We start from the raw sequence: 12,280 nt of genomic DNA, 5'->3' as shown, positions 1-12,280 counted from the left end.
TGAGATCGTCTGTGAGTAAATATCGAGTGTAAACTCAGGCTGCATCAGGACTTCTGTTACATACACTCTGAAATGCCAGTCATTTTTTCCTACATTGCATGGTCAATTGCATTGCATCAATCCTGTACAACACAAACAAACAATACTAACAGATAATCTACATTGAAACTACTATGCTAAAAAAGATTTTTGGAGGGTTTGCAAAAGCCATTTATTTTGCCAATGATTTTTAACTTTAAACTTCTATATGCTTCTGAATGGCTGTTTTGTACTTTTATCAAGTGCTGCAGCTTCTAAGAAATGCAAATGCTGTTTAATTATATGAACATATCAAAGGACCTAGGCTTCAAAAATGCCTGCCAATAACAAACACTACAGTAGGGGAGCTCTCTGAAACTGAAGTTGTCCAGATACGGCTCTTAATCATTAATGCTCATTTAATCTTAGTGTTTGGTAAAGTGTAACTAAATAAAAACTCTAAATAATAATTTTACAAATGACACTGCTATGTATCATACATATGCTATAATAACTGTATGTCTCAACACCTGATTCAGGTAACAAAAAGTTGGAGGACGAAGCTGGAGATCTGTAAGGCATGGGTGAGACAGTGAAAGTACTCTATTAATAAACATTTTTGAGTGTTTACTCATACCACAGAGGCATGTTACTATAATGAAGATTGTAGCCATGCCACCCCAAGCAAACACTAGGAGTAGGTTGTACCAGAGTATCTGTCAGGCTCTGACAGTTTGACATGTTTAGCTATCTGATCAGTCCCAATGACTGATACTTGGAAACAGAATGTCTCTGGATTAAGTCCAGTGTGGAAGTCCTGCCATTTGCTAGTCTTTCCAGTTTCTGGCACCAAGTGTATTTTGGACATCCTGATAAATCTAGTCTGTAGAGGTGACTTTTTTTTCTCTGCATCCCGATCCTCTACAAGAGTGACTGTAGCTGCTCAGGCATAAAGTCTGTCCAGCATACTGTTTTGTCTTCAAGAATGGGGCAATAGCTTATATGAAGCTTAAGGCCAAGTCAAAGGCAGAGGCAGGCATGTAATTATGATAGTGATCGGGTGGCTTACAAGAGGTACATGTGGTACATCTTGCTCAACACAGGAGCCTGCACATGGCACCCTGCACTGATTCGGGGCTCCTTCCTCTTTACATTGTTACATTCCTTGTCTTTGGCTACCCGTGATTTTACACTATTCTGCTTTTGACTAAAGATTTTGTAAGTAAAAGCCTCTCTATGATACAACATCTAAATTAGTAAGAGTAGCATCAGGCCAGTGGAGTTACTTTAGAGCTGCACTTGCAAAACTATGATTAAATTTGTTTTTCTAATTCCATCTATTATTATCTTTCTGTAATTAAAATTCCAGTAAGGCGATAAAGCAATTGTCTTGAACAGCACTGCATGTATTAAAAACTGCCAGATTTCTTTGTATTCCATACACACGACTATCTAGGACTACATTATATTTGTATCTACCACCTTCAATATATTAAAACCTCAAATTACTCCTAGCTAAGTATTACTAATGTATTATTACTGTCACCTGAAAGGACATCTTATTATGAAACACTCTTTCAGCAAAGAAAATTCAAAGAAATTCCAGCTGACAAAAAACTGTAGCTCAGGCACTGCCCTCCTATCTTGAATTAGAAGTTCAGGAATTCCTTGATCAAAAGTTCTCTTTCTGTAATCAGTATTTTAAAATTCTCCAAAACCTGAAAGTCTAATGTAGGATTTTCTCTTAGGTATTTACACATCTGTGGACACATGCATATGCCTACACAGTGTAAGTTTCTTAAAAGGAGTTACTTCTTTGCAATAAGCTTAGAGACAGGATGCCAAGTTATGTACCCTTTGTACTACACTGTTCTTATGTGATTACACAAATCCCACCACCAAATACACGTGGTCTCCTTGAAACACAGCCTCAGAAATCCTCTTTAGTTTACTGTGCAGTAGAATGTGGTTCAGCTGAGAGGTCATCCCCCTGTCCTTGATCAGACAAGAAAGCATCTCTTTTGTGTTGATGCACTGATTGTAAAGCTGCCTTGCACTGCGCTGTCCCTCATACGTGGTCTCACACCTTGCTGAAGGAATAATTCACAATAAGGCCTCAACTCAATACTACTGCTGTCCATCATCTATCATATTATTTGAGAAATTAGTATCACATGGGATTTGCACAAGTGTTTCATTGTCCCTCACTGTACTTAGAAAGCGTGTCAAGTGTACAGGGGCCTCAAGCTCCTCTTTGTCATTGAAAGGATGGCCACTCTGCACAAGAACAATCTATGCTCCAGTGTCCCATGTACATCCTGACTGCTCTGTATTTCCAGTTTAATAAAAAGATACATACATTTATATGTATGTATATACATATAAACTACAATATAAAGAACCAGTCTAATGTGCAAATACGTCTGAAGAAACAATGCAATATTTGCAAAGTTACAAAGGAAGAAAAAACTTGTAGGTTCTGCTCTGTTTTAACAGTATTTCTGCAATACTAAGCAAAACAGTCACAGAACCTAAGCTGCAGGTGCATGCAACTCTGAATGTTTACAAGTATACTTGAGGATAAAATCTAAACTCCTTTGTAAAGCTTTCACTTTTACAAAAGCATTTAACAAAACCTAGGCTGTTCTTCAGTAATGCTAGAATTACAACCTTCCGTGATGCACTTTAAACATGAACACTAAGTTCTCACAAGGTGTCTGAACAGCAAGTTTGAAAATAGCCTATGAGTTTAATAAATCCATTTATAACATTTTATACAGTTTGTACTATTTTACATAACTTGAGTGTGTATGAGCATGTGTACGTATGCACATACAGACACATATACAAAATTTACACAAAAATATATTTCTAACTTTTATTTTAATTAAAAAAGAATAGTCATGTGGTTAAAAATTTCAAGTGCTGCTTTTTAAGTAGATAGGATAAATAACTAATACAAACTTTTGGAGCTGATAATTTCAGATGCTGCTTAGCAGGAAGGTGACTGGGTTTCAGGTAATTTTTCTTATTTTTTAATATCAAGACAAAAGAACAAAAACAATGAACTTAAATAGACTACTGTTTTACTAAAAAAGAAACCCACATCTCTTGATCTTAGTCTTATTCCCCAAATACACATTCCATCTTTTCAGTATGTGAGCAAATCCTTAGCCCAGCCCCTGGACTACCTAAGCAAAGAACCCACAAACAGAACAGGGGACATAAAGAGCAGTTCTTCTCATACAGTTTATCAACAGTTTCTCAAGTTTATCTGCCTGGCAGAATAAACTTCAATTCAGTCTCCATCCTAGCCCAAATCAATCGTTTTCTCTAACAAGAACAAAGGCTTCAGGATCTGCTTGACAAAAAATCATCTTGTACTGGTTCTGCTCGAGATGTACCGCCAGCCCTCCCTTTCAAAGAAAGTTAAAGCCTGCATAAGACTTGATCATACAGTTTCATGGAGAGTCAGATCTTGCCTTCTGCTCTACAATACTAACAACAGCATTGTTCTGTGGCGCAAGATGAAGGGAGAAAACTTTGCATAGAGGCAGAAATACTGGAAATGGCAGGCTTCTGTGCAACCTGATGAACTGTAGGTATCTCTGACCTCTGGCCCTCCTGAAGGAAGACATATTTCAAACCAAGCCCCACATCAAACTCATGCACTTGAACCATGTTGCTCTCCCGGACTCTTAAGATACTCAGTTTTAAATCTAAAATTATTTAACTTATTTTTTTACTCAAGTGTAGCTTGGTTTGTAGATCTTAAACACTACAGTGATGTGTGTCACGTAAAACCATAAATAGGTACAAAGTTAGGTAACCAGAACTAACACTTAGCATAAAAAAAGTCCTGGAGTTATTTGTCTCCACATCTCCGCAACACCTCCCTTGCAATTTCATACACTTGAACATCTGTGTTTTCCTTTAGCTAAGGAATAAATTCCACCCAGATTATATAAAATTGTCTTTATAAAAAGATCTTCATGCAATGTATGCAAATAGGGACACCATATGGTATTTTGGGGCTGACCAAAATGGACCATCATTAACTAAGCATTATTCAGGCTTCTGAGTATTTTTGTACATTAACATTTCCTCAATTATATTGTTCTTAATGGAAACAACATTTCAGACAAAAATAAGATAATACACCTGGAACATGCTATGAATGCAAGATTCTACCTTTCTCTTATTGCATATGGCAATAACTTTATAATTAAAGCAATCATAATTCTTCATCTGTTGAGTTATCCGCCCTCATGTTAAGTAGCACCACAATACAAATGCACATAACTTTTTCTTTCACATGTACATCAACATGCATAAAAATGCATGTAATTCCTGCAAAGCAGCCTGCAACAATAGGTTCAAACAAAAACATCATTAAGACCAATTTCTGCAATCATTATTTATAGGAATAATCTTTTTCTATTCAGCAAAACTAATTGCAGATGAGAATTTTGCTATATGTATCATGAGAAAATACATAAATTTGGCATCAGACATTTGTACTTTATTAGAATTGAGTGTTTTTCAAATTAATACAATGTTCAGGATGATGTATGTCAATGGAAATAAAGTAAGTTGAACAACTGGGTAATCACTGAAGAAAACTGAAATTCATTCCATAGTGTAAGATAAGGAAATCTCACTCAGGCAATCTATGGAGAAGATGGTGAAGTTCCAGCCATCCAAGTTAAGTTTATACAGTGCTTGTACAATGGAGGCATTAAAGTAGTGGCACTATCTTCTGTTAGAATAAGATCTTCATTTTACATTCCTACATGTATATATAACTTTTCATACTTAAGATTGTTAATCATGCCAAAACTAGTACTAGTTATGGTTTTTATGTGTAGTTGGGCTTACAGTTTCATAAAATGAGTACTGAAGACCTAAAACCTGTGGGGAGCATAGCCTTTCTGTATTAAAAATGGCTGTTAAAGCAAAGCTTGTTCATGCTCTCATTACAATTGTTTCTGTTTGTGTAACAGAAATGTTTTGAATGGCTACAAAAAATGGCTAAAAACTATTAACTGTCAACATCCCGTAAAAGCAGTCCTGTGTTGGAACTTAGGATGCAGCAGTATGCAGCTGAAATAATGGATGGAAAGGGGAACATCCTTACCATGTGAAGTGCTAAATGCAACCGTATTTACACTTTAAGACTGGCTAACATCACCTATGTCAGAACATGCTCATATGCTATATAAAGGTATTATCCTGTCTTCAATGGAACTGCCTGTGCGTAGGATTAGGCTTTATACATATCCCACGTCAGTACATTTGTTTGTCTCTATGACAGGCATAAAAGACACCTTCATAACCAAAACCAAAATTATCAATGTCTTAATTAATCAAAGCAATAACAAGACCTGAAGTCGAACTAGCAAAGAGCTAACTTCCCCGCTATCAGAAAAGCCAAAAGAATTTATCAGAATTCTGACTGTATGATCTAATTCACAGGATCTCATTTTCAAGACAAATTCCTAATTCTCATGAAGGCATCAGTTTCAAGCAGAGCTTGTAATATTGCCCTTATATCACCACATAATTTCTTGGAATAGCAAACTTTGCTATTTCAAATAAATCTCTGTTTGAAGTAGTGATGGGAATGTTCTGAACCTATATAGGGCTGATGTCACAGCTCCATGTAATGGGACTGTATGGAAGTTGGTACCTGTTGTATTTAATATGAGCTGTATATTAATAACAGGCACCTATTCAGGCACTGCTGAGTAGCAGAGAAACTGTCATTAACTGACTGCTGTTACAGTCCACAGATTTGTACATGAAATAGGAAAAGCACTTATTACAGTCAGGTAAATATAACTTACTTTCCTTATCACTCTGAAGCAATACAAATACCTTGAGAAAACCAATTAATTACTTAAAGCAAAATCCTCAACCTCTCTTAGCCAAAATACATATTCAAAATATGCATGCTTATACCTACTGAAATAAGAAAACAGACATATTTATAGTCAAATAATAAAGCAAGTTCAATGTTTCTAAAGATCAAATGATCTTCAATGATATGAAGATTGATTAATGGATATCAACAGTTTGAGCAAGACAATACTGTTAATTGCCAGGGGAAAATACAGTTTCACTTATCTACAGAATTTCCTTTAGAAAACAAGAACCTGTAAAATGAAGCAATTTTGTGCCTATTACCCATGCTCACTGATGTCACTTACTGTTCTTTTCAGGGATTTCTGTTTAAGAAGTTTTGTAAAAAACCCATTTTCCTACTGGCATAACAAAAACACAATACATTTCCACCATACTAAAGTGGTAGTACTGGAACATACTGGAAGTGTTCAAGGCCAGGCTGGATGGGGCTTTGAGCAAGCTGGTCTAGTGGAAGGTGTCCCTGGCCATAGGGTTGCAACTAGACAATCTTTAGGGTCCCTTCCAATCCAAACCATTCTCTGATTACATGAGTCTATGTCTGTAAAGCACAGACCAAACACTGATTCGCCAGAGTTCCCCAATACACACTTATTAAACTGACATAACTCAAGGAAACTACTTTCAAGTTTGTACACTTCAAGTTGCAGGTAAAATTCTCTTGTGACTGGTAGCAGTATTAATCCCTTGGCTTCAGTGTCACCCCAGCTCCTACAGGTACAGGGTGCAGCCAGGAATATTCTAGTCTACCTCTGGGAATCTGGGGACTCCCCATCACTTTGAGGCATGTTCTGCATCAAGACAAATGGCTATAAACTGTACTGAAATGCTGAAAAATACCAAAAAAGTCTTTGGTCATGCAAATATACATAGTGGTTGAGGGTTTAAATATGCTGAATGGTTTACTAAGTAGGAAGAGTTTAACTTCTCTTTCCAGAACTCTTGCATTGTGAACTCTTCTAGGCATTCTGCCAACAGCATTTCTAAGTACTCCACCAGATGATACCTAAGTGCCATTGTAGGCTACTTGTTTATCTATACACACTTTCTTTAAGGTCACATGCAGTTAGCAATACTTCTGTGTTAGTAGTATCACTGACAGTCATAATGGTTTCTCATCATTTAGAGTCCCTAAATGTTCATAATCAAAATCTGTAACCACTCTCAAATGTCTTCCCCATACTGTCATTTTATAAAGAGGGAGCCATGCTGCAGATAAAATTTTGGACATGAGAAGTATTAATTGTTGTGACCATGTGAGTCTGCAAGGAAGCTAATGTAAATAACCCTAAAATTATTTTCTTTCTCTCAGTGTTTGGGTTTTTTTTTAAAGCTGATTTTTTCAAGTAACAACGCAAGGGTAAAACCCTGCAAATAGATTATATAGGGCTTCAAACCTCAACTTTTAGAATAAATTTAGTTTTTTGGTTACTAATATTTTAGCAAGTAGCTAGCTAACATACCAAGCTATCCTAAATGTAGTTCACATCAAATATGGAGCACTCCAGTTAAGGCAATGCTGGCAGAAATCCGTTACTGATGAATAACGTCTCTTCTAAAAATCCACACCAATTTTCTCTCAGAGCCAAATAAACATTTTTTCCTGATTATCACTATTTATATACGTTTCCTTAGATTGAAACAATAAACTGCAAGCATTCTCACGCTCTCCCTAAATAATTGCATTTTTTTTAAACACGCAGGGTTGTCGGATGTGAGAGCTGAGGGTTTCCTTGCGTTGAGAGCAACTTGGAAGACCTGGAGGTGTGGGAATTCTTCAAGGCAGTGCTTTGCCCATTTTTGTGCATGTGAGTGCTATTTCCCATACTCCTGTAAGTAATAGTGCCAAGACAATTTTCACTTCAAAATTTAAACTCTTCTGTGATTTCAGGCATGGTTTTCAGACCTCTGATGTTTGCACAGAAGGTGACAGTATTGTTGAATTAGAAGTGTTTGGGGGGGAAGGCAGTGGGTGGTGGTGTGAAAGAGAATTGTGAATACCGTGGGCTCATTTTTACAGACAAGAAATGTCATAGGTGTGAACGCTTAATTTATTGTTTCCGTGCTTCGAGTGGGAATATGCTTCAGCAGCTTCAATCTTACGAGTGGGAATGACACCTCCTGAATGTATGCAAATTCCTCGTATCAAAGGGTATTTTTAAAAATAGCTTTAAGTAGCAGGATGCCTAATTAGTTCAGATACTGAGTATGAGATCCCGATTTTATTAAGCTAAAACTTAATAAGTGCCGGCTTCCTTGGAAGCCGAGTATGACCGGGATCAAAGGATCGTATTTGCTGTGGCCTCAGCGGGCTAAGACCTGCTTTCACTGTGCTGTGAAATCAATCGGGAACTCTATTAACCGGCCTCCCCAGGAGACCTCCACAAAACGTCCCCCCAGAAAAGCTTCCCCTCCGCTAGAAGGCAGATCGTTTCCATGTTCCGACCCCCCGTGCCTCGTGTGCCCTGCTGTTCCGACACCGCAAAAAACACACTACCCTCCCACCTTCCCGCCCCGAACCGCTGCCTTTTAGACCTGTCCTTTACGGTCATAAAACTTCAGGAGCGGAGTTCCGGCGCCTCCAAATCCCACTCCATCCGACACCCAACAAATTGAGCCTCCCAAAGAGCTGCCACCCTATTCCACACCTCCCTCACCCCGTGCCCCACACAGCCCGCCCCGCCCCGCCGCCCCACACGGTGCCCGGCGGCGAGGAGGAGCTGCCCCGCTCCCCGTGAACACGCTCCGCTCCCCGCGCTAGCACCCTCGGGGTCGGCTGCGGAGGGGCACAAGGAGCCGGTCCCGGCCCCGGCGAGGACGACCTGAGCGGGGGTTCCCGGCGCTGCCCAGGAGCAGCGGCAAACGCCACGGCGGCTCGGCCCGGGGAGCGGCGCGGCCGCTGCGAGCGGCAGGGGGAGCTACGGGGCGGGTGGAGGGGAGCGGCGGAGCCCGCCGGGCCCGGGTTACCTTCGGGGTTGGCGCTGATGAAGACGCGGACGCTCCTGCTGCTCGGCACCAGGTGGGACGGCAGCGCCGAGAGGTTTCCGGAGAAAGCCGCCCGCCGCAGAGCCGTGTCCCGCGGGCAGGGCACCCTGCCGCCAGCCCCGGCCGGCCACATCCCGCCGCGCTGAAGGGCGATCCTCGCGGGCGGCCGCCGGGCCCCGGCTCAGGGCAGCCCCTGCACCGGCGCGGCAGCGGCAGCGCTCCTCACCGGCTTGGCAGCGGCCATGCGGACCCTCCGCCTGCCCGGGGCCACCGCCCTCCTTCTCGGTGGCGGCGCGGCTGGGGCTGGAGCCGCCGCCCGGCGCCGGGGAGCGGGGGCAGCGAGGAGGCAAGCGGAGGCGAGGCGGCAGCCGACCCCCGAGAGGCTCCCCGGCGGCGGTCAGCGCAGGGCAGGGCGAGGGAAGAAAGTTTGCGGCGGCGGCGGGACGGAGGCCGCCTGGACGCCGGCACCGCCCGCACCGCTTGCGGTAGCCGGGGAGAGCAGCGGGAGGCTGGGCGGTGGGAGAGCCGCTCGCTGCGCGGTCGGGCCGACGAGTGTCTCGGGTTTGCGGTGTCCAAAGCAGGGACGTCACCGGCAAGGCTGAGGGCGCCTTCCCTTCTCCGAGTGTGTCACAGCCCCGGCATCGGATTTTTATAGGAAAACTGCTGCCGGCTCATCCTCTCGGCTCTGAGGAGTTCAGAGCCCTTCTTGTGTTTTGTTCTGTAATCGCCTGCACGGGAGTCCCACCTGCTCAGTTACAAAAGAGAGATGCTCTTGATGCTTTTTTTCTTTATTTCCCTTTTTGTAATCAGTTATTTATTTACCGGAATAAATGAAAAGCCCCGGTTTGAAGAATGAAAGAGGAAGGAAGCAGCGAGGCCAGCCGCCGGCGGGATGCGGTCCCTTTGCAGCAGTCAGTGGCGGGGCATCCCGTCGGGCAGCTCCGATGAAATATTCAGAAGGGCGGCGGGGTCGGGCAGCTGCTCTGCCGTGCACCGGGGCCGGCCCCGCGGGAGGGCGGTGGCGCGGAGCCTTGCGGAGCGGTGGGGTGCGGAGCGGCCCCAGCCTCAGCGGGCAGGCGGCCTTGGGCGAGCCGCAGAGTTTAGAAACCTCCCGGGGAGGGGCGGGCAGGCAGGGACCTGGCAGCGAAGCCGAGAGGAGGGGCTGGGGGGGCAGGGCAGGGGTGGGCACGGGGGGGACAGTCAGCCTGACGGATCTGGGGCCGTGGGAGAGAGGTGCAGACTCCGGCAAAGGGGTTTGCAGCTATTTTGGCGTGCTTAAAAGCTGTAGAGAAGTGTCTCATATGGGTAGTGTCTATATAGTCTATTTCACGTGCTGTATGTGATACAAGGCTGGTTTGTGTATTTATACATTTTACATACATATAATACACTATGTATAATGTATATCAACCAACCTTATTATGTGTTTATACACAGTATTTGAGAGCTGGTGTGTAGTCTCATCTGCTGTCCCCCCCCGCCCGCTGTGGCAGGCAGTGTTGGCGATAGGGGAGGCTAAGCTGGTTCAAGGAGGTAATGCTACTAAAGCAGGCAAAAGCAAACTGCTCAGCTCTTCTTCAGTAACGAAGGTGACAGCCAGATGGGTTCCTTAAGTATTGCTGAGCAATTTTTTTTTAAATCTGATTTCTTAAAGATGCAAGGCATATGCAGAACTGCATCCCATGTGTAGTTGCATGTGGGTATAAGGGAGTAATTCTGTTGGTGTTTGCTTGCTGTTGCTTTATTGGTTCTGCATCCTGTAAATTTTAAGCCGATTTCAACCAACTCAGAAGGGCAGATCTGAAGATAGTAATTCTCAGAGTGAACATTCCTGTAAGTTCTGTGACCATAGCTGGGCAGGGGAGAATGGGCTTATCTGCAAAGAGAAAATATATGCAGTGTACATTTCAGTCATTAATACTGAAATGTCAACACTGGACAGAGGGATTGTGCCATTGTGGAACGGAATGCCTAGGAACTGGAAAACCCTGCTTTCAAAATGTGTATTCCTGTAGGATTCAGTGGTATCCAATAAGGAGCAAATCTCAGTTGAAGCCTTTCACAGTAGATACGCATATTTCTCTTCTCTTTGTGGATTCTCCGATGCTCTGTTTAAGACAAGCCTGAAGCTTGGTATAATTTGGTTAAAAAATCTGACAGTCATGAGATGCAGTTCCCTAGGAAATGAGGCTTCATATATGTCACTGCTTACAAATCTATTGGTCTTATCTACACTTCGCTTACCCTTTGTATAGCCAATGTGCTTAGACATGCTTTTTTCTGGCTTGTGTCATGAACAGGTAATTTCTGCAATACAGAGCTGAAAAGCAGCTCCTCAAGGCTGCAGACAGTTAATGAATGCACAGAGGAAATGATTTAATGTAGGTTGAATTATGTCTTATGTGCTTTGCTGGGACCAGCCCTCAGCTGGGCTATCTCCTTTCCTTCTCCAGCATGAAGTACCAGGCAGTTCTTAAATACAAATGTGCTCGTGGAAGCAGCTCCTGGTAAGGATGCAGATAATTTCACTTCGTACTGCTGCTGCCTTAGTGTTACCATCAATAAATTCCTCAGACAGCTTCTTTGGCAGATGAGGCTCATTGACCTACCCCTTTACCATACCAGCCGTAATGCAGTGTTTTTAAGGCTGTTTTTGGCAGTCATCTTTAACAAGTTGAAAACTTGAGCTTGCATAATTTGAATTCTTTTGGAATTTTGCCTTTGACAGTGTTGACAACAGCATTGGCTTTTAGCTGAATATATTGTCTCATGAACCTAGGCTGAAGGAAGTGGGGCCAGGCCTCTCATTTTCAACTGTTCACCCTGTCTGTTGCTTGGGCTTCATGGCTCTGTGGCAGGCAGAGTTGTGTTGCATGTGAAGCAGGTAGTCCATGCAGCCTGCAGGCTCCCGCTATGCAGGTCAGAATGTGTGCTGATCTATATTACTGTTTTGATCCGTAAACTGGGTTGCCTTTATGCATGACTCAGCTTCCTGCCACGGTATCTGCCCCCTCTGTGGAAGCTGAACTGGACAGATGCCTCAGCGTGGTAATCTCTTCAGCTGCCCAGCTTCAATCTGCCTGCATTTGGGGCTCAACATCCTCAGATTCAGCACCTGTGAATATAAAATGCTGGGAATGAAGTACAGTAAAGCTGAAATGGAGAGGATAAAGAAGTGATTACAGAGAAACTAATCTGTTGTGTTACCTGAGACTTAGTCCATATGAAAGCACTCTGGGTTAACTCAGTTTGGAGATTAGTTGGTAGCTTTTCTTAAATTAAAAATATTTTTTTAATTCAATGAAAACAAAAATAATATAAATGAATGCTATGTAAACCCAAATACAAATCATAC

The 12,280-nt window shown here is 42.7% G+C and overlaps 1 protein-coding gene across 1 annotated transcript in view; it reads right to left on the bottom strand.

Annotated features, from left to right (window-relative positions):
* The window catches only part of NWD2 (NACHT and WD repeat domain containing 2), a 58,097-nt gene extending 49,039 nt beyond the window's left edge, over positions 1-9,058 (bottom strand). The window contains exon 1 of the mRNA XM_034064935.1: positions 8,908-9,058. Coding sequence (XP_033920826.1) covers positions 8,908-9,058 — 151 coding nt within the window. The remainder of the gene's footprint in view (positions 1-8,907) is intronic.
* Positions 9,059-12,280: the final 3,222 nt, after the last annotated feature.

This window comes from Melopsittacus undulatus, chromosome 7 (assembly GCF_012275295.1).
Source record: "Melopsittacus undulatus isolate bMelUnd1 chromosome 7, bMelUnd1.mat.Z, whole genome shotgun sequence".
NCBI lineage: Eukaryota > Metazoa > Chordata > Aves > Psittaciformes > Psittaculidae > Melopsittacus > Melopsittacus undulatus.
Note: the sequence above shows the minus strand (reverse complement) of the source record. Positions and strands in the feature narration are given on the sequence as shown.